This window comes from Trachemys scripta, chromosome 5 (genome assembly GCF_013100865.1).
Source record: "Trachemys scripta elegans isolate TJP31775 chromosome 5, CAS_Tse_1.0, whole genome shotgun sequence".
Classification (NCBI taxonomy): domain Eukaryota; kingdom Metazoa; phylum Chordata; order Testudines; family Emydidae; genus Trachemys; species Trachemys scripta.
This window is the reverse complement of record NC_048302.1, coordinates 90323735-90346944: the sequence shown is the minus strand read 5'-3', so window position 1 is coordinate 90346944 and position 23210 is coordinate 90323735. Positions and strand designations below refer to the sequence as shown.

The 23210-nt window shown below is 42.7% G+C and overlaps 1 protein-coding gene across 1 annotated transcript in view; it reads left to right on the top strand.

Annotated features, from left to right (window-relative positions):
* Positions 1-1605: 1605 nt before the first annotated feature.
* The window catches only part of OCIAD1 (OCIA domain containing 1), a 34008-nt gene continuing 12403 nt past the window's right edge, over positions 1606-23210 (top strand). The window contains exons 1-5 of the mRNA XM_034770982.1: positions 1606-1815; positions 3777-3861; positions 7446-7499; positions 11436-11483; positions 20422-20551. Coding sequence (XP_034626873.1) covers positions 1753-1815; positions 3777-3861; positions 7446-7499; positions 11436-11483; positions 20422-20551 — 380 coding nt within the window. The 5' untranslated portion in view covers positions 1606-1752. The remainder of the gene's footprint in view (positions 1816-3776; positions 3862-7445; positions 7500-11435; positions 11484-20421; positions 20552-23210) is intronic.

Genomic DNA, 23210 nt, shown 5'->3' with positions numbered 1-23210 from the left:
TAATCCTCCTGCTCCAACACAGCCCCTAACTTCCAAATCCTCACTCACTTCCATACTCAAACTATCCCAGTGGTGCTGCTCTGAGTCCCTGCCTGGGCTCCTGTGTGTAACTAACCTCTAACAAAACTTGAGCATAATTTAGTGGCATCCTTTCTTTTTAGCCAGCTCTTGCAAATAATATTTTACTTAATAGATGTTTATTGGTAACCTGTCTCATGCCTGGAGTTTTTAAAGCTAAATACCATACACAGGACATGTAACTATATTTAAAATATTTGGCATATGGCTCATACACTAACACCTGACAGATAGTGAGTTGGTTACAATACCAAAAATATATTACCATTTTTAAAAATAAATGGTGTAAGAATTACCTCTTGAGAATTCACCATTTCTGTAACTATGAATACCCCTGAATTTATTAGAGAATGCAATTTTCCTGTAAGCAAGCAGGCAGATAAAGCACAGGAAGGAAACCCATTGTGCATTGAAAGGAACGGCTGGGACCTTGAATGCCAATTTTAGTAATTCCCCTCGTTAATACTCCATTCATAGAAATGACTAATTCCCACCTTGGAGGTCTATCAATTCTATTTGTCTGCAGATATACCACAACCCATATAAGTTTGGAAGTTTTTCTTTGCAGCCAGAGCACCACAACAGGCTTTCTTTTTAGGCTTTCTTTTTTTTCTGTAGAAACTGACAAGTCCATGAGAAAACCACTGGTACAGTGTACAAGCCACTACTGTCACAGGCAAGCACCAGCTCAATCTTGTTCCACAGCACAATTGGTTAAGTAAGATGTAGCACGGCATGTTATGTGAGGGTACATCACATGTACAAGCCTGCGTCATTCTTCTCTTAATTGTTTCATGAGTGATGCAAATCCAGCTCAAGTATCAGAGTGGTAGCCATGTTAGTCTGTAGCCACAAAAACAATTAGGCGTCCAGTGGCACCTTAAAGGCCAACAGATGTATTTGGGCATAAGCTTTTGTGTTTAAAAAAAAAAACAAAAAAAAAACACTTTTTCAGATGCTTATGCCCAAATAAATCTGTTAGGCTTTAAGGTGCCACCGGACTCCTCATTGTTTTTGTTAATCCAGCTCAGCACCAACTTCAAACTTGGATCTCAGCTTTCCCTTAGAGATGGGGGAACTTGTGACCCGCTCAACCACCCTTTTCTCCGACGAGGAGGCTGGCTGGCTGGCATTCCCTGCATGGAGCTCCGAGTCTGCCCGCTGGGAGATGCAGAGGAATCCCCCCCACTGACAGAGGCTTCCCAGGAGGAGGCACCGAACCCCTACGTCCACTCATCATTCAGCCGCTGGCTCACGAGGCAAGAGCACGACTCGCCTGGTTCTCGCGCGCACACGCAGCAGCTGCGGAGGATCGGGGAGACGGGGTCCGCACATCCCAGCGGCTAGCCTTTGCACCCGAGCCCCCAGCTGCGGAGCGAAGGGGCGGGGCGGGGCGAGGAGAGGAGAGCAGAACAAGACTATCGTGCGCATGCGCACGAAGCGAGTTCGCGGAGGTAGTTGGGAGGGGCGCTTTCCTGCTGCTCCTCCCAGTCCGTAGCTGTATCCGGGTCATTCCGGTGAAACTCCCCCCTTGTCCCGTTCCCGCGGGTCATTGTGTCGCTGCGGGTTTCCGGTCCTCTTCCCCCTCCCAGGGAGGTTTGTGTGTCGGTGCGGTTGGCATTGCTGTTGAGCCGTTTTTTCATTTCTTCTAGTCCCCTCCCCGTGCTTGCCTGCATGGATCCTCCCGGGCGGGTAGCGCGGCGCCCCCAAGGAGGGGAGGACGGCGGCCCGGGTCAGGTACGGAGGAGCTGCCCCTGACTTGGGGCTGAGCGGCTGCGGGGAGCCCGTTGCCCAGGCGCTCCCGGGGTGCCGGTAGGGCTGGGGCCGGGCAGGCGCGAGGGGAGCTGTTGTGAAGCCCGGGAGGCCTCTGCGAGCGCTGCAGTGTGATGTGGGGTCCCAGGCCCCCGCGTATTTGTAGGCACGAGGGGTCCTGGGGCTCGACTGCGCCTGGGATCGCTCAACGCCTGTCCCTTCGCCGCCCGCCCCCGGGGCAGCTGTTGTGGGTGAGACCCTGGCCGCCCCAGCCGGGCTCTGCTTGCAGTTCGTGTAGAGGGGAAATAGCCTGACCCCTTGGCCGGTGTCAGCGCTGGTAACCTCTGACGTGGGGGCAGCCGCAGTTTGGGGCGACGGAGATTGTTGTAGCAAAACATCTCTGCCATGTTTGCGTCTCTAGCTGGGATTGTTTAAATAAGGAAGATTTAATAAAATATCTGAGAGTGCAAGTGAGGTGTCATTGAAACACACATAGCAAGACCGCTTTTTGTTCACTCAAGGGTACATTAAACATCTCCTTAGAATTACTTGCAATGGAGATTTGCTGTCTATATATTTCCTCTGCCCCCACATGCTATTGGTACCCAGGCTTCTCTTTTGGAGGCCTAAGTAATAAACTAGCCTAGCCTAAAATACAAACTGATGTTGAATAAATTGAATATGCTATGGGCTAACTCTTTATGTAGCATTTCCATATGTTATGGATAAGGCTATGATTATGTCATGGAGGTCACAAAATCCGAGACTTCCTTTGACCTCCATGACATTTTCTGCCTGGGGCTGGTGCTCCCCAGCCTCACCCCTCCCCCCCCCCCTAAGCTGCCCAGCCACAGCAGGGAGTGGGGGGACCCTGAAGCTGCCCAGCCATTGTGGGCACTGGGGGGACCCTGCAGCTCCCAGTCGTGGCAGGGGACCACACCTGGGCTCCCAGCCACCCTGATAGGGGGGATGACAAGTGGACTCTACAGCAGCCCAGCCCCTGTGGGCAGAGGGACCCCAGAGCTCCCACTCCTCACAGCGGCAGGGGATCCGGGAGCCCCAGCAAGAATGGGTGCTGAACCCACCTCACCATTTTGTCAGGGATATTTTTAGTGAAAGTCAGGGACAGGTCACAGGCTTCAATGAATTTTTGTTTATTGCCCATGACCCAGTCATGACTTTACTAAAAATATCTGAGCAAAAAGTTAGCCTTAATTATGGATGTTCCTTTGTAATTTGAAGTTTTGCTCTCCCACTGCTGTGAGATCCAGTTAATGAGAGAAATGTATTGTGAATTGGTAATGTAGAATAACTTCTCTCTAAAAATGTTATCTTTTATTCATAGTATTAGGTGCTCACCACAGCCTAACATCACTTAGCTCTCTCACAATAGTGGTGATGATCAGGCACTCCAAGTTCAGGGGGGAGTAGTGGAGGGGTTGGCCAGCCTTCACCTTATAACATCTTATAGATAATTGAAATGTTGTATGTGGTTAAGACTTTTCTACTGTGTTAAGTTATAGTGACTAACACCAATATGATCCTAGTGCTCTGTGAATAGTTAGAATCTGTTGACCTTCAAGGCCTGCTGCAAGATCTGTCTTTTACCCAGGCTTTTGTGGCGGGAGGAATACAATAAGGGCAGGTATTTAAGTGTGTGGCAGGGTTTTTGGTTATTTTCTCATGTCTGGATAAGCTGCTGTCTATTTGTTTTTCAATGTTATTGTATCTTTAAAATTATTCCTAAGGCAGCAAGAGGCCTGGATTATAAATCTAACTAAATTAAATAGCTAATAATGGTTGCCCAATGAATAAAGGCCCCAATTTATTAAATTACAGCTATTTCATGTAAAAGTGTAGAGATTAGGAAAAGCATTTTTAAAAAGCTTCATTCTGTTAATATTTTCATATAAATATCTTTTAATGTTCAATTTTCATACTGAAAGAATCCTATAGGTATTGGTTACGTACCAACAGAGGATGAAAGAAGAATTTTCAGGGAATGCAACGAAGAGAGCTTCTGGTATAGATGTGAGTCAAGTTTGCTGATAAACCACCTTTGTCTCCATTTTAATCTCCTCTTTCTTCCTCTTTTTTAGTATTGTTTTTGCCATTATCACAGCTATTTAAGAATGAGAGCCAAAACCTGCAAATCCTTACTCATGAGTAAGGACTATTTGTATGAGAAGCTTCACTGAAATCAAATTATACACTAAGATAAGTAATATTATGAAAGGAAAATGCTTGTCACATCATCTCCCTGAATACTTGATCCATTAGCATTTACAGTAACTGTTTTAAAGATCCAGTTATAGGGACTGTTTTGCTTCCCATAGTTACACAGGGTTATAAAGCACCTCCCCACCACCTACCGTTACTGATTTACTGTGAGGAAGTCTCTGTGCTTGTTGGGGGTCAGCTCCCTGACACCACCACCACTGGGCAACACATGCACTCCCTCCTCAGTCTACACAGACTCTGCTGTCCCTCTTCAGGTTTGCGATAGACACACTCCAACCTATTAGCATTTCACTGGAGTGCTCAGCTCCTGTTGCACAGTATTGACAGATCCCAAAGGAACAGTACACCTCAGGTTACCAGTTATATCTTAGGTCATAGCTCCACTTTACACACAACATTTAAAAATGTTTTTAGTGAAAACATGTTTATTTAACAAGAATAGAGATTTGAGAAGTAGCAAGGAAAAGTATTGGAAACAATGGTTACATGTAAAATAAAATCATAACACACATTCTAGAGCCTAGACTTAACTAGATATTTTCCTGTCTAATGAAGTTTGGCTCATCCAAAGTCTTTGCAGCATTTTCTAGTGAGGCTGACTGTGACTCTCCTTTCATAAGACAGAATATGATGATTGTTCATCTCCTCCATGAAGGATCCTGGATATATATATCAGTTCTCCTGTTGTACCCCTAGAATCCATTTTTTAATTTTTTTAGCGGGATATTCCCCTGTCGTTTGTTTTTTTTCTGCAGTTTTCCTCTCTTTTGATTTCCCAGTCTCTTGATTAGTATCAGGCTCAATAATGCAAATAGGTCTCCATTGTGATGCATACAATGAACGATACGCAAGTGGCCAGACATAGAGAGATAAGCATCTGCTATCCTCTCCCTGAAAAGAACCTCTCTGTGGCACATTGCATCCTTGTGACCTGCCTTTAACTTCAAGGCTTTAAGAACATAATTTTTGGTATAGATAGTTCTTAAATATTATCCATCATTTGCAGTCTTGTTTTAGCTGTGTTGGTCCCAGGATATTAGAGAGACAAGGTGGGTGAGGTAATATCTTTTATTAGACCAACTTCTGTTGGTGAAAGAGAAAAGTTTCAAGCTACACAGAGCTGAAGAAGATCTCTGTGAACCTTGTAAGTTTGTCTCTAAATATTATCCATACACCTGTTTCTCAGTGATGATGATGATCTGTAAGCTACTGGCTCTTGGTAGAGACCTTACGTGCCACACTTCGGTGAATTATTATGCATATCCTTGACCTTAGAGATCCCTGTAAATGCCTATGCCCCCCACGCTTTGTCAGTTCACATCAAGAGGTCCCTGGGTCACAGCCTTATCCTGAAAACCTTTATACAAGTTGGCCGTTAAAATTAGTCTGACTATTCATGTGAGTAAGGGTTTGTAGGATTTGGATGGCTTTTTAAACCATGTAAATGCTAGTGAAATATGCAAAAGACTGAGATAAGACAGTTCTATATTTTTGAACTTCTGCAGCAGCTTCATGCAATTTTTTTAATTGAGGTTTTTATTGAATTAAATATGAAAATGAAAAATTCAGTACAGTAGCTCCTGTTATATATTTTGATATTCAATTCAGTTTATTTTACACACTCCTCATATTTTGAGTTCTGAGTTGTGCAGAATTATCTTTCATAGGTCATTAAGGTAAACGGGAGTTCACACTTCTTAGAACCATTGTTTTCAGTCTCTCTGCAACTTCAGTAAGAGAGCAAACATCAATAAACATCAGTTTACACTCAGTTGGCCTCTCAGGATATGTCTACACAGCAACTAGACATGTACCAGGCTGGCCTCTGCCAGCCAACTCCGACTTATGGGGCTGTTGCATTGCAGTGTAGACTTCTGAGCTTGGGATGGAGCCCAGGCTCTGGGACCCTCCCACCCCACAGTGTCCTAAAGCCCGGGGTTCTCCTCTGCATCCCAAGCCCCACCAGCCTGAGTTAGCTGGCATGGGCCAATCATGGATATCTAGTTGCTATGTAGACATACCATCAGAGGAAAACTCTGCAGCCATGAGCACTAGAAATATTTTATTTAATGAAGGCTGAGACTCTGGAGTGAGACTCTGGAGCATGACTCTGCAGCAAACTGAATTCTGCAAATCATAGAATTCGGGGCCTGTGATCATGCATTGTCTTAACAGAATGCTGCTTGCCCAATATACAGTGTGATTTGTTTCAATTATCAAAACAGTGTTTTTTTACATTTACTTATGGCCTGGAGATTATGAAATTATCTTTTTGGATATGAGTCTTCTGTCTGTCATCTGTGCCTTTGTCATCTAGAGCAGTGGTCTCCAAACTTTTTTGATTGCGCACCCCTATCAGTAAAAAATTTTTGAGCACGCACCCATTGCCACGCTGGCTCTACCATTTTTGCCGAAGCAAAAAAAAAAAAAAGCTCCTCCTGCTGCGCACCCCCAAGGATCCTCTTACGCACCCCACTTTGGAGACCACTGATCTAGAGAGTAGATTGCTGCACTATGATTTTTATGAGGCTGCATCTTAATTCTTTGTGGAAACTGAAGCTACGTAGAATTTAGAAGTCTGTTTGTTCAACAGTATATTTTTATGTGAACAAAAATAGTGCACTGGGACCTGTGATTTGAATTAGCTGTCTGTCTGTTTTGGGGTAGATTCCTGTCTCTCTGAAAAACCTCCTTTCCCCTCAGTTTTGGGACTCTCTCCCAGCATGTTTTGAAATAGCCGGAATCTTGAATTTCCAGTCATGCAGCAAGAACCCTCTTTGGTCCCTAGCTTTTGGGAAGGGGAGGTAATGATGAGGGTTGTAAGTGATGGGAGGAATGTGGGTTCAGTTAATGGTCATTTGACCATTAAATGACTAAAACAATGGTTGTCTTCTTTTTTTTTTTTTTTTCGACTAGGACATTGCTGCTAATTGGGGTGATGGTTCGAGTTTTAAAAAGAGCAGTGGAGTAGTTACTATCTTATTTTTATATATACATTGAAAAAAGTGAAATTGTTGAAACTAGAAATTAGTTTCTACAATACTTCCACTTAGTTACTCAATTTTAGGAGGATACCTTCTACCAGATTTTTCAAGTGTAAGTGTAGTGTTATCTTATTCATAGAGTTTAAGGCCAGAAGGGACCATTAGATCATCTGGTCTGACCGCCTTTATATTACAGGCTATTAAACTTCAGCCAGTACCCGTGTATTGAGCCAATAACTTATGATTGTGTTTAGCTAACACATCTTCCAGAAAGGAATGCGTCTTGATTTGAAGACATCAGGAGAGAGAGAATCTGCCACTTTGAAAAGACTGCAAATTATAATTCTTCTTTTTTTCTCCATATTAATAAACTACTTTTCCCTCCCACAGCTGTGCCATTTTCTGCAGTAAGCATGATTCTCACTCCGGGCTTAATTAAGAAAGGTAAACTTTAAAACATCTTTTGGTTTAACTTCATATTGCTCAGATAAGTTTTACTTGTACTCTCAACAAGGTTGCCATGCATAAATTTGATTTTAAATCAGAATATGTAAGTAGATTAGAAATATGTGTAGGAAATACTGTGAAAACTTGACGAGTGGAGAAATGCAAGCTTTTGTACTTGTGGGGAAGAAAAAATATATTCAGAAAAAGAAATATTCAGTGGTAGGGAGAAACCTCCAAAACAGTAACTCCGAAAGAAATCTAGGGATGATCATAGATTTTGGAATTGGATTGAAATGGAAAATACTTAAATATTAAAATATCTTTATATAAATGAGGGTTTCCCCTCATCTAGAACATTGTATTCATTTGTGGTCATGCCAAAGGCTACGATTTAGTCACAGACATTTTTACTAAAAGTCATGGACAGATAATGGGCAATAAACAAAAATTCACAGCCCGTGACCTGTCCATGACTTATATTAAAAATGCCTGTGATTTAATCTTGGGGGTGAGGCACTGTGGGGGCCACTTCTGCGTGGGACGCCGGGGACTGTGGTTGCTCTGGCCGGCTGGGAACTGCTGTCGGGGGCCATAAACCATGGCTGCTCCGGCCAACTGGGAACCGCTGCCCAGGGTCATGGACTGCGGCTGCTCTGGCTGTCCCGAAACTGCTGCTGGGGGCTGTCAGAGCAGCAGCTGGTGTGGCTGTCCCCGGGGCTGCTCCAACAGTGGGTGGTGTGACTGTCCCAGGAGCCACCTGAGCAGCTGGCCCTGGGGTCAGCCACGCTGGCCCCTGCAGAAGTCACGGAGGTTGCGGAAAGTCATGGAATCTGTGACTTCTGCGACCTTTTGACAGACATGGAGCTCTAGTCATGCCGTATCAACAAAGGATATTGTGTAACTAGAAGAGATTCAGATATGGGCTATGAGAATGCAAAAAAAGCATAGCAAAAACTTGCTTATGGAAACTGAAAAGACTGGGATTGTTTATCTCAGAGAAGAAGCAAATAAGAGAGGACATAAGTCTACAAAATTAATTAATGTTATAAATGAGGTAGAGTGGGAACGTCTTTTCTCCGTGTCTCAGTACAAAAACAAGGGAACCATCAATGAAATGGTGCCACATTCCAAACTCATACTTGGAAATACATATTAATGCGACCCCCCCCCCCCGCTGCCTGTCTCTTGACTGCCCCCTCCAGAACCTCCCTGCCCCTTCTCCGACCCCCTGGCCCCCTTACCTGCTGCTCAGATCAGCGTGCCAGGGAGGAGCTCCAGACTGCTGGTGCGAGCTGCCGGCTGGTGATCTGCGAATGCAGGGAGGGAGGAAGGAAGGAAGTGATCTCAGCTGCAGGGGAGAGGAGGAGGGGCTCTCTCTGGCTGTCGGAGCCCCATGTAAGTGGCACCCTCCTGCCGCCTGCTCTGTCAGCAGCGCGCGCTCTGCATGTGGGGGAATTCTGGACATTTACAGATTCCCCGCGGACGCTATTTTTAACTCTAAAAGCCGGACATGTCCAGGGAATCCAGACGAATAGTAACCCTAAGTAACCCCTCACTTAAAGTCGTCCTGGTTAATGTTGTTTCGTTGTTACATTGCTGATCGATTAGGGAACATGCTCGTTTAAAGTTGTGCAATGCTCCCTTATAACGTTTTTTGGCAGCCGCCTGCTTTGTCCACTGCTTGCAGGAAGAGCAGCCTGTTGCAGCTAGCTGGTAGGGACTTGGAACCAGGATGGACCAGCAACCCCCCCCATCAGCTCCCTGCTCCCCTAAGTTCCCTGTGCAGCAGCTGCCCAGCAGGCTACCAATTGCTGGCAGTTCAGCTGTCCCTCCTCCCACTGTCATGTGCTGCTCCTGCCCTCTGCCTTGGAGCTGCTCCCGGGAGCCTCCTGCTTGCTGTGCAGGGGACGGGTGAAGGGAGGGCTAATGTCAGGGTGTCTCCCTCCCCCTATTCTTGATCCCCCGCTTACCCCTTCTCCATATAGAGCAGGGGGGAGACACAACAGGGCTCAGGACAGAGAGAGCTGGCCGCAGCTGCTTCCTGATCTCAACTTCCTGATCTTTTTAAAGGCAATGTACATAGAGTGTGGTGTCCATATACTTAAAGGGGCAATGCGCATCTCTCTGTCTCCCACACACACAGGATGTATGTCTCTGTCTGCCATGCTATCTCCTCTCCCTCCATTTGTGCTGCCTTGTAGAATGTGAGGCTACATTAACAACAATGAGGTAACCCTTGAGGGCTCAGCTGATTGCTAGTTCTTCATTTAGCAGTAAGGCATTCCCTGGGAAATATCCCACCCTCTGACTTCATCACCTCAACCAAGCTTCACAATCATCATTGCTATGTACAGTATTAAATAGTTTGTGTAAAACTTATACTGTGTGTGTGTGTGTGTGTGTGTGTGTGTGTATATATGTATATATAGTTTTTTGTCTGGTGAAATAAATTTCCCTGAAATCCAACCCCCCCATTTACATTAATTCTTATGGGGAAATTGTATTCGCTTAACATTGTTTCGCTTTAAGTTGCATTTTTCAGCTACATAACTACGTTAAGTGAGGCATTACTGTACTTTAAAAAAATGGGAAGGGCTGTTAAACCTTACGCATCAGGCTTTAAACCAGTGGTCACCAACCAGTTGATCGCGGGGGGGAGGGGGCAGGGTTCTCCCTCCGCATGCTGCTCCTGCCTGCGAGCACTGCCCCGTAGCTCCCATTGGCCAGGAACGGGGAGCTGTGGGGGCGATGCTTGCAGAGAGGGACAGTGTGTGGAGCCATGTGCTGCCCGCCCCCTCCCAGGGGCCACAGAGGTGCGTTGGCCCCTTCCGGGAATGGTGTGGGGCCGGAGTAGGCAGGGAGCCTACCTTAGCCTCACTGCACCACCGACCGGGAGCCGCCAGAGGTAAGTGTTGCCCAGCGGGAGGCCGCACCCCCAGCCCTGAGCCCCCTTCTGGAGCCAGCACCCCGAACCCCCTCCTGCACCCCAAGCCCCAGCCCCCCTCCTAGAGCCAGTACCCCACACCCTCCTGCACCCCAACACTCTGCCCCAGCCCTGACCCCCGCTCCCAGAGCCAGTACCCTGTACTCCCTCCTGCACCCAAATTCCCTCCCAGAGCCCACCCCCCGCACTGCCTCCTGCACCCCAACACCCTGCCCCAGCCTGGAGCTCCTTCCTGCACCCAAACTTCCTCCCAGAGCTTGCACCCCTCAACCCCTCCTGCACCCCAACCCTCTTCCCCAGGCTCAGCCCAGAGCCCCCTTCCACACTACGACCCCCTTGGCCCCAGCCCAGAGCACACATCCCCTCCTAAACCCCAACCACTTACCCCAGCCCAGTGAAAGTGAGTGAGGATGGGGGAGAGCGAGTGACGGGGGGGGGGAAGGGGGGCCTCGGGGAAGGGGTGGGGTAAATCCTGGGTTGCCCTTAAATTCAGAAAGTGATCTTGGGCATAAAAAGGTTGGAGACCACTGGTTTAAACCATTCTCTAGATGTTAGGGGTTAGAAATTGACAAAATGATTAAAAAAATTCAAATTCCTAGTCACACAGCTGCAGCAGAACTTGAAACTGCGGAAAGAGGGGAACTTGGAATTGACTGAAATTGTCTCATTCACCTTATGTTGGAGTATTGCGTTCTCCAAAGAGCGATTATACATCCCATATGCACTGCTATAACTAGTTGCACTAGGTGGGATAAAGCTGGAATTTTAACTCTTGAATTTTCTAGTTTTGTGTTTATAAGTCAGAAATGTTGTTGGGATTTTTCTTCTTAAAAAGTTAAAACAACTCATGTAGTGCAGAGGATTAACTACTTTGGCATGGCCACACGAAAAATTAGATGTTAATCTGGTTATTGAAATTCACCTTTGTGATCTTACTAAAATAATTATTTTTCATGTAGTAAGTAATTACTTTGTTTACTTATTTTCAGGAGTTCTCACCACTCATTCAAGGTTTGGCTCTCTTCCTAAAGTTGCATGTAAGTATAAACCTCATATTAGTTCAACTTACCAGAATCTAGTTCATGAAGTGCGTCAGTTATCCTAGCAAAAATCCAAAGCAACTCCACTGAAGCGAGCTGAGTCATTCCAGATTTACCTCAGTGAACTTTCTCTGTATTTATATTGGTGTAATTTGAGATCAGAAGACGTCCCTATATGGCAATCTAATATTCACAAATTAATTATTTCTCTAGCATAAATAGTAAGACTTTCAAATTCATTTTAGTCAGTAACTTCCTTTCATTTTTACTTCCCAACAGCACAGCTAGAACTATAATAGATATCTACTAAACATTTCTTTCAATATTTTTTTCAATCAGAAATAACTTCACCACTCAGCCTGAATAAGTTTTAATTATCTCCAGTGTAAATAAAGTGGCTATTCTGAGAAATAGGATTGTTTAATCTACCATATCTTTTCACCCACAAATTGTGTAGACTGTTATCAGGTGAAAAGTGTCAGTCCTCTGCACTCTGAATTCGCATGACAGGCTCTGCAAAATTTCTGTATGTAGCATTCATGTAAAACCCTGCAAGATTGCAGAAGTTCTTGATAATTATCCTGTGAGACTCCAGTAGTCCAAGATGGTAAAACAGTCAGAAGCTTTAAGAAATAATAGGAGACTGGTTTAAATTGGTTTTAACTTGCAGTAATGGTCTGCCAGCAGTAATTATTTTTATGTGGTGAAAGTCATCATAAAAGGACACTATCAATTTAAAATCACACTACAGTATGATTTTTTTACTTAATGTTATTAAAAGTAATACGTAAGAGTACTGTAACTGAAAGATTAAAAAGCGACAGAGTCCTGTGGCACCTTATAGACTAACAGACGTATTGGAGCATAAGCTTTCATGGGTGAATACCCACTTTGTCGAATGCATGGGGTGTTCACTCATAAAGTGGGTATTCACCCATGGAAAGCTTATGCTCCAACATGTCTGTTAGTCTCTAAGGTGCCACAGGACTCTTTGTCGCTTTTTACAGATCCAGATTAACACGGCTACCCCTCTGAAAGATTAAAGAAATACAAATTTTCTGTATTTTTAGTTTACCTTCTTCAGTTGACAACAGTTTGTATATAATCAGCTTCTCCTGTTGTGTGGGGGTCTTCCACGCTACAACAGGGAAGAAAGAAACATTTATAATCACATTTTCTTTTGTAAACCACAAACATTTGCAGGAGACTTGGTCAGGTTTGTACTTGAAATTACTTCTCTCTTTTGGCAATGACTATATTTCCAGCTGATAGTGTCCATTTAAATTTCTGATGACTCTTTGGCTTATGTAACTTTTCAGCATTATTGAAACATTTACAGGTCCAACTGTCTAATGTATCATTTTAACAGGAATATCCTGTGGCAGTGAAATCTGCCTTAAGAACTTTGCCAAAGCATACCTACCCCCACGCTTCCTGATTTGAAGGTCATAATTCATGTGTCTCATTTGTCCCTTTCATGCTATCTTAATATCTTTTTTCCTGGTCTCTGTGTATGCACAATTAAAGGAAACCTGCAATTTTATGTGACGGATTTTGAAATCTGTGTAATCAGAAATATAAATCGCTATTTTTAAAAAGTCAGTAAAATAAAAATGAATAAATGGCAGTAAAACAGGAAGTTGTCATCGCGCCGCTTTGCACACACAGATTCAGATACTACTCACAATGACTTTAACAGCAATAGGAACAGGATCAGGCCTACAATTTGTGATAAAGGAAGTGCTGCTTCAAACACATAAATGAATGAGACAAAACTATCAGGTGTTTAAGGCAAGTTCTATTTTATTTTTTGTGACTTGAACAATACTACTACACACATTCTTCTAATAAGTAATAATTGCTACTTTGAAGGGACCGCTACATATTTCTGGTTCTGAGATGTATCCTTCCTGAGCTTGTGCGATTGAGCTTTGGGAATCTTCAAGAAAAATAGGGCTAATTGGGACTGCACAAGCATCATGTTAGAGCACAGAATTCTAGAAGTGAAGTTCCCAACTACCTCATTTGTTGCTTTCTATGGCTGGTTGTGGATATACAGACTTTCACTTTGTACTGAGAAAACTTTCCACCAAGAATATTTGGTTGTAGTTTTGGTTGTTTTTTGGATTGGTAATTTCATGTAGTTTCTGCAAAGTGACTGTCTCTGACTTGGTTCTGGGACATCATGTCAAGGTCAGAGCCTGATGTGCTTTGATGATAACCTGGATCATAGTTTAGCTTGCTGGCCTTTTATGTGTTAGTTCTAAAAGAACAGAGACATTCTGCTCTATGCCTTCCTTTTGATAGAGGCCCAATGAACCATACTCTGGTCAGGGAGAGGGCAATTATTGATTTGAAGTTTCCCCTAAAGTTTTCAAACAGAAGCCTTTGTTCCTAGGCTTTGCATCTTGATTCTGCTTCAGATTGGTAAAATATTGTGTATCTGGTCTTGTGGCTGTTTCAGTGCCAAAAGGCTTACACTGGGCTTGTCTATGCTACAGCGGCACAGCTGTGGCTGTAGACATTTTCTACAGCAATGGAACAGGTTTTTCCCTTGCTGTAGTTAGTCTACCTTCTGAGACGTGGGAGCTATGTCGAGGGAAGAATTCTTGCGTTGACCTAGTTGCATCTATACTGGGGGTTAAGTCAATCCAACTATGCCCTGTAAGTCCCAGGACATTACAGAGACATGGTGGGTAAGGTAATATCTTTTATTGCAGCAACTTCTATTGGTGAGAGAGACAAATTTTCAAGCCACAGAGGCCAGGTCTACACTACAGATCTATATTGGTACAACTACGTCACTCAAAGCGTGTCGTCATAGCCACTTAACCCCCCATGTAGACAGTGTTATGTCGGTGAGAGAGCTTCGCCCGTTGACATAGCTACCACCTCTTGGGGAAGTGGATTAACCATGCTGTTCGGAGGAGCTCTTCTGTCAGCATTGGAGTGTCTTCACTAAAGCACTACACTGGCACAGCTGCACCAGTGCAGCACTGTATGCGAAGACAAACCCAGAGATGTTCCTCAGGTCTGGGGAGGAAACTTCCAACATCACTGCAAAATGCAAGGTGGAACAGATTGTTTAGCATAAGTAGTGAGCACATATTATAGGGGACCATTCAAGGTAGAGTGGCCCATTAACACCTCTGGAGTCATAGGACAAAAAGATGGGGTTAGTGAGCTACAGATTGTTGTAATAAGCCATAAATCCAGTGTCTCTGTTTACTCCATGATTTTTAAATGTCTAGCAGAGTAATGAATTTAAGCTCCCAGGCTCATCTTTTGAAAGTGTTGTACAGGTTTCCTTTGAGGATGAGGACTGAGAAGTCAGATATAAAGCAATTGCTTTGTGAAAAGTGTTCACTCACAGGTGATAAGGTATTTTGTCTTTTATCATTTTCCTGTGAGAGTTCATTTGAGAGTGTAGTGACTGTCTGGTTTCACCCACATAGTTGTTATTGGGGCATTTAGTGCACTGGATGAGGCTTAACACCTTGTGATATGCATGTATAGTATCCGTGAATCTTGAAAGGTGTGTTGTGGGGAGTGTTGATCATTGTAGCAGTGGGGATAGTCTGCAGGTCTTGCATCTGTTTGTCTGGGAGGGTCTGGTGCTCCTTTGAGTTTGCGCGCGCTGGTCTGTGGGGAGATTGCTTCTGTTGAGCTTGGAGACATTGGGGGGTTGTTTGAAGGCTAGAAGAGGGGGTTCAGGAAAGATTTCTTTCAGGATGGGGTCCCCATCAAGTATGGGTTTTAATTGTTTGATGATGTCCTATATGGATTCCAGTATGGGGTGGTAGGTGAGCCAGCTGGTTTGACCAGCACAGTTCCCTCAGTGCTGAAGACAGTCTCAATACAAGGGAAGCCTCAAGCTAAGCTCCTGCTGGGGAAAGCTCCCTTCAGATCTAGGGTTTGTTGGACTCAACGATTGTGGAAGCATCTATTCTGTTTTCCTTTGCCCTGAAGCAAAGTGGTAATGTGAGGCACAGCTCAGTGAGAGCTTCCATGATAGAGAGCTCAGTGCTGTCACATGAAGCATGAGAGCATAGTAGAGATCTGACTTTTAAGGTAATTCTTGGTCTTCCAGTATCACTGACCTCTTGGACTTTGATTCTCTCTTTCCTTTGGAGATGGTGCAAGTCCCTTGGTTTCAGCACACTTCTGTGTTCTGCACAGTGCACATTCTTTGTTGCAGAGATCTGGTGGAGTCCTCTTTTTAAATCCAGAGGATGTAACTGGATCTTCTGTTCGAGAGCCTTGATTCTGGGTCTTTTCATCTCTTTCTCCTGGTACTGTTTGGGAGAGGATAGGAGGCTCACTGTAACGGTTCCCTTGATAATGGCATTTTGGATTCCGGTGAGTTCACGTTCTCTTCTTCAGGTGTCACAAATTTTTTCTTCGGTGACCTGCTTGGTAGTGTGGGATAGTGTTATGTAGATTCCTTTCTGTTGTCCCCAGTTAATCCATGGATAATTTTTCCATATTGGCAGGGACCTCCTGTAACTTTTTAATAGTCAAGCAACTGTAGGAGGCCAGTCTGACATGTCTCTTCCTCTAATTCTCTCTCCAAAGAAGGGTAAGATGCAGTCACTACTTTGCAAAAGCAGTTTCTAAAAACTATTTTCCTTATCTCTTATGGTCTGTAAAGTCTGTAGAACTAGGCAAAAGAAACACTTGCAGGTAAACCCCTGCCTTGGTCTCCCCATTACTCAAGCATTCTGGTCAGTGTCCTTTCAGTGTTCCAGGTCCCCTTTGCTGGGCCTCACTTCTCCAGTTTATGCTTTCTTCTCCAAATCCTGGAGTCTCTCACCTCTGAGTCAGTTTTCTTCAACGTGGACTAGTTCTGCAGTCAACAGGTACCCAGTCCCTTTTGTTGCTTTCTTTGTCTATCTTTGTTTTTAAAGGGCTGTACCAACACCACCTTTGTCTTCTGTCCTGGGGAAATTCCATTCCTTCAAACCCTAGCCCTTGGAAGGGAAGTTGAAGAAAACTCCTTTTCTGTAGGATGCAGTTACTCCTTTTTTCTGCCCAGGCAAGATCTTTTCAGGTGTTGATGGTTTTTAACAACCAACCTATTCCTAGGCAAATGCCCCAGTGCCTGCCCCCTACCCCGTAGCACAGTAAAAGGCAGCTGTAAGATATAAGGATACACACAGTTCATAAATCAAACTGGAATTTCTAAGTTGTACAGTGATTCCCCAGATCATCAAAGCATATCTTCTAGAAAGGCACCCTGTCTTGATTGAAGACCTCAAGAGACAGAGAATCCATCACTTCCTTTGCTATCTTGTTTCAGTGATTAATCACTCTAACTGTTAAAATTGTGTCTAATTTCTAATGTGAATTTGTTGGGCTTCAACTTCCAGCCATTTGCTTTTGCTATGTTTTTCTCTTAGATTAAAGAGCCCTTTGATACCTATTAGGCTCTCACTATGAAAGTACTTATACCCTGGAATTCAGTCCACACTCAGTCTTCTTCTTGATAAACTAAACAGATTGAATTCTTAGTCCCTTACCATAAGGTATTTTTTCTAATCCTTGAATAATATGTGTGTCTTTTCTTCACCCTCTACAATTTTTCAACATCCTTTAAAAAATGTGCACCAGCACTGGAAGCAGTATTCTAGTATCAGTGTTAGCAGTGCCATGTATAGAGGTAAAAATCACCTCCCTATTCCTACTTGCTACTCCACTGTTTATATATCCAAGGAACACTTTAGCCCTTCTTGACAGAACATTCTACTGGGAGTTCATGTTTAGTTACTTGTCTACTGTGACCCCTAAATCCTTTTCAGATACATTCCCCCATTGTGTAGTTCCTAGTTGTGCATCCCTTGCTCCTAAATGAATAACTTTGCATTTGGCTGTACTAAAACATGTTTTGAATGGCTCCATGTAACCAAACTATCCAGATCACTCTGTATGACTGCCCTGTATTCCTCCTTATTTACTATTCCTCCAATCTTTGTGTCATCTGCAAATTTTATCAGCAGTGATTTTATATTTACTTCCAGATCATTGACGAATATTTTGAATAAAGCTGGCTCTGTTCCCTGAGGAACACCACTAGAAATATCCCATTCTATGATGACAACTATTTTTTTGCATCCGACGAAGTGGGCATTCACCCACGAAAGCTTATGCTCCAATACATCTGTTAGTCTTAAAGGTGCCACAGGACTCTGTTGCTTTTTACAGATCCAGACTAACATGGCTACCCCTCTGATACTTAACTATTTTTTTGAGATCTATCAGTTAGCCAGTTCTTAACTGATGTAAAATGTTCTTTATTGATGCTGTATAGTGCTTTGGATATTGCTTGGTACTAAAGCAAACATTTTACTCAAGTACAAGTATATTCCATCTAAGCATTTATCTTTATCAATCAAACTTGTAATCTCATTAAAAATATGAAATCAGATTTGTTTGATAAGATCAGTCGTCCATAAAACAGTGTTGATTGGCATTCATTTTATTACTACCCTTTAATTATGTATTGATTGAATCCCATATCACCTTTTTCCGTTATTTTGCCTGGAATTGATATCAGTCTTACTGACCTATTGATACCAGATCACCTTGCTTGCCCACTTTGCTAATGTTGTGCCTTTGTTAGCTCTTCCAGTCTTTGGGAATTTCCCTAGTATTCCAAAATTCATTAGAAAGGATCTCTCTAGATCCAGCCCGCCAGCCATTTTAATGCAGTCCTTGAGCTCCCACTGGGGAGCGGGATCTGAGGCTTGCCCTGCTCCGGTGCTCCAGCCAGGGAGCAGGGTTGGAGGCTGCTTCACCCGGCTCCCCGAAGCAGTAGCATGGCCTCCCTCTGGCTCCTACGCATAGGGGCAGCCAGGGTGCGCCGCCCTGCATGCTGTCCCCACCCCAAGCACCACCCCCGCAGCTCCCATTGGCCGGGAACCGCGGCCAATGGGAGTTGCAAGGGTGGTGCCCGTGGATGGGGCAGAGTGCAGAGCCATCTGGCCGCGCCTCTACATAGGAGCCGGAGAAGGGACATGCCACTGCTTCTGAGAGCCACTTGAGGTAAGTGACGCCCGGAGCCTGCACCCCTGAGCCTCCCCCCGCACCTCTGCCCCAGCCCTGATCCCCCTTCTGCCCTCCAAACCCCTCGATCCCAGCCCGGAGCACCCTCCTGCACACCAAACCCCTCATCTACAGCCCCACCCCAGAGCCCGCACCCCCAGCCAGAGCCTGCACCCCCTCCTATACCCCAACCTCCTGCCTGAGCCTTGATCCCCTTCCCACCCTCTGAACCCCTCGGTTCCAGCCCAGAGCACCTCCTACATCCCAAACTCCTCATCCCCAGCACCACCCCAGAGCCTGCACCCCCAGCCAGAGCCCTTACCTTCCCCCTGCACCCAGCCCAGAGCCTCTCCTGTACCCTGAACTCTTCATTTCTAGCCTGCACCCCCAACCAGAGCCCTCCACCCCTCCGGCAACCCAGCCCCAATGTTGTGAGCATTCATGGCCTGCCATACAATTTCTATTCCCAGATATGGCCCTTGGGCCAAAAAGTTTGCTCACCCCTGGAATGAGGGGTGTGTTGAGCATGTTTGGTGGTTGTCTTGGACATGCCCAAAAGAGCCTTCTGAACATCAATAGAGGAGTGAAAAAACCTGTAATTATTTGAAAAGAATTTTTAATCAATACAGGGCATATTATTTAAAGGATGCTCTATGGACAGCTGATTTTTTTAAGTCCGTTTAAAAATAATGTAAGTTGTGTCCCTTTAATATATTGAGAGCTGTTTTGGAGCGTCACTTGTAATATATATTGAAATACAAAAATGTCTTATTTTGTTACTGTTCTTAAAACTCAAGTCAGGTAATGAAAAATAAATAAAGGCTCCAATGTTAACCAACTCATCCATGTTCTACATAGATTGTATCATATACACTTAAAATTGCTATGCAACACATTTAAAAAGTAGGCAGGGGATAAAAGAACTTTAGGTTTTTATTTAAGGATTTTGAGTGTTAAATGTTAATAACTTTGTATATGTTCTGATTTACCTAGTTTTCTTTTAAAAGGGGTTATGGAGAAAGAAATATAAATGCATATTCTTGACTATATATGAAGTGCTTGAAGAAACAGTTCCTTAAGAAATACTACTTTAGCTAGGCAAGTTCTGGGTCATTGAGGTTTCCCTTTAATAAACTATAGCCTGTCCCTTTTTAAAAAAATAGCATTAAATTAAGTGAATAGACAGACACCACCTCTGCCTTAATGACATATTGCCAGTCAGATTCTTTTATTAAATTCAAAGTGATATTCTTGACTGTGAAGTAGGGCTGTTCACAACTTGAAATTACTTTTCTTTGAGTTTTTGTTCCAATGTGGAACAATTTTATTTATTTATTTTAATTTTGGAATTTTCTACAATTTCCGAATTTCCTATGGAGAGTCTAAATTTTTGTTTTAAAAAATAAAAAAGTCTGTTTCTACATATTCTGAATGAAATTGATGAGGCTCTCTGAGCTACTCAGCTGGAAACCTTATAGCTTAGCTCTAGTCAAAGTTTCCAGGGTTGCCAGGTTTACTGTTGTGCAACAAGGAACCCAAAGTGTTGAGAGCCCTAGTTTGAGACCCTTGGGAATCTTGGTCCAGAGATCTTTGATTGTCATCCTTCTCTCCTCTCAACTGCCACATCTGATGGTTGCCTGCTTGTCCCAGACACTTCATTATGACTTTGTTCAGCTGTCACCTTACTCTTTTAGTACCTTCTCTGGACAGGAGTACCAAAGAAATATTAAAGATGCTGCCTTTTTTGTTCTTTAAATCACAACTGAAGACTAACTTATTTTCATTTGATACTAAGGCACTGTGTACTACATTTTTTAATGACTACTTTTATTGTAAAGTATATTGATGTTATGGTGCAGAGTATGTCAGAGTTGCTCTTTTCTTTACATACAAGTTGCCGGTATATGTGGATATATTGCTGGAAAGATTTCTTACATGTCGGCCTGCCAGAGGAAATTTGAGAGACTGGAGAATTCCCCAATAGGAGAGAGTTTACGACGAAGGCACAGATATCTTCCAGATAAGTAAGACTTCAATTCTTTCACTTTCTTTAAGTTCTTAAACTTTTTTTTTTTCTTTTTTCTTGTAAGAAGTTCATAGAAAGATCAGGGCTGCATTTGCAACTTGCGGTGATCTTGAAAGCTGAATTTTTCCTTCCCTTCCAGCAACTTGTTACCTCCAGGAAACTCATTCTTTGTGAATTCACAAAGCAGCGGCATCAACTGAAAATTATAGTTTGAGCTCTGTTATGTACAACTGAGTATTTTGTCGAGTCAAGCAAAGTTTTTTTTTTTTTTTTTTAAAGCAAAAATGTACTAGAGTGTACACTAAGGCTTTGGTTTCCTGTGGGATTTACTCACAATAATGTTACACAAGTTTTCTCTTGATAGTTTAGAAGACAACTAAAATAAAATAGCCTCACTTGTTGGAAGTTTTCCAGTAGTTTAGTTTGACTGATGGTGAAGTAGAAAGAGGGCGGAAATAATAATAAAAGGAAAGAGATCAGTAAACAATATTAGCTGAGGAAGAAGTATGGTGGACAAACTTACTACTTTCCTTTGTTCACAACTTTAAAATCTATAATAGTGGAGAAACATGACACCATTATACTGTATTTATGAAAAACTCATCAAGTTCTTTAAAATATTTCCTGTTTTGTTTCAGAAATGTTTTCCCACTTGATACGGTTTTTAATAACATTAGTTTTGTAATCTCTGACCTATATAAATCTTTATATTAGTTTATATAATTCACTGCTCAGAAAATGTTATTTGGATAGCAGTGAGCAGTAGTCCAGTTTATGTAATGGTTACTGTTACATAGACAGACAGACATATTTTTTAAAACCTTTTAACAAGGACTTGAATTAATCTCTTAACTGCTTTCCAAACTAGGATTTTTGAAAGCTTTGTGTGCTGAACATGATTTTATACTGAAAGAATTGAACTTACTGCACTAAATTCGATTGTGTTGGATAACATCACCCTAAATATTTAGTTCTCTTTAAACTCCATGTTCTAATCTCAGTTGGGGGTAATCATTCAAAACTAAATCTTTTACAAGTAAGAAATTATAGTGGCTCATATCTTTGTCAAGAGTGGGTGAAGAATTGAAACTGTAAAAACTTGTTTAAACGAACAAAAGATTTAGGTGTCTTGATGATGCAGTAGGTTAATAGCTCATTCTTTTGCTTCCATAAAATGGGTTTACATTGTTTTAGGTTATGAATGAGAATGTTGTGGCTCTGTCTGGCAGACAGTAATTAGCAGTAATTTGTACAAACTGCAGTATTGTTCACATACACTGCCCTGCTTTGAAGCCAGTGATATCAACCATTTCACTTTCATGCTAACTAAATTCATACAAAACAAATGGCTTTAAAAACATTTTGGTTTGTAATTAGTAAGACCTAGGCAAATAAAGGATTTTTATTTCTTTAAAATTGTCCTTTATATGCCATTGTACACTCATAGATGAGGCAAGACAGTTGCAACCACCTCCGGGCATAGAATGCATTGTAAAGGGACAAATAACAAGATAACTCAAGATATTGCCAGTGTGGAACTGAACAGGATAGAACTGACGAGAAATTATGTCAAGTAAAAATTACATAAAGAACCACCAGAACCCAGAGAGAACAAATGCACAGCATTCATTAATCTGTTTAAGAGATAGGCAAAACAAGCAGATATAGCTGATATATTAAAAAAATAAAAAAAGAGAAAAAATGCATAATATGAGTTTATACAGGTGGCTTACTTTATTAAATATCACTTTCAGAGAAGACAGGAACCAACAAAGCTACCTGTATTTGAAAATTTTACACAAGGGCTTGACGTTTCAGCAGTCAAGATTCTTTAGAATCATGACTGTTTTTAAATGACAAACAGCATAAAGCTGTTAAGTGCAGACTGTAAATATGAAATAACAGCAAAAGAATGGGATGAGATAATACAGATAATTGTTGGCCCTAATACTAACAAAATAGTGCAAGTTTAATATTATTTAGCTTACAGAATGTATGTTTCTCCATTTCTGTATAATAAAATATATAATATTGTCCTAGATAGCTGTATGAAATGCAAATAGCCAGGCCCTCTTTCATGCACATAAAATGTGACTGCGGGATGGTAAAAAAAAAAAAAAAAAAACACCACAACCCCCCGTCCTCTACCCTTTGAAAACCGTCCTGAAGGAAATAATAATAATAAAACTAGAGAGAGAACTTGAACAGGACTTAGACTTTGGGAGTTGGGCTGTTTGTAAAGATTCAATTTGGGAATAACAAAGCTACTCTTGTTTTTGCTGTTTAGAGTAAAAAAAAGAAAAGCAATCTTAAATTTGTTGTTTCAGGCAACACTTCCTATTGTAGATCACTGAAAAAAATTAATAATAGAATATCTTATAATGTAAGACTTCTCAAAATTTGTGAGACAGTGCCAGCCAAATTCACAAAAATTGATTAAAGTAATAATATACCTTGCACAGGAAAACAATACAATAGAAACACTGAAATCATTGAGATGCTTTGATATAGGGTATGTCTATGCATCAAGCTGGAGGAGTAATTCCCAGTGTGAGGAGACATACTCATGTTGGCTCTCATCAAGCTCTCTAAAAATAGATCATAGCCAGGGCAGCACAAGGGGGCAGGGTGGGAGGGAGGCGGTGCGTGCTGGCTGC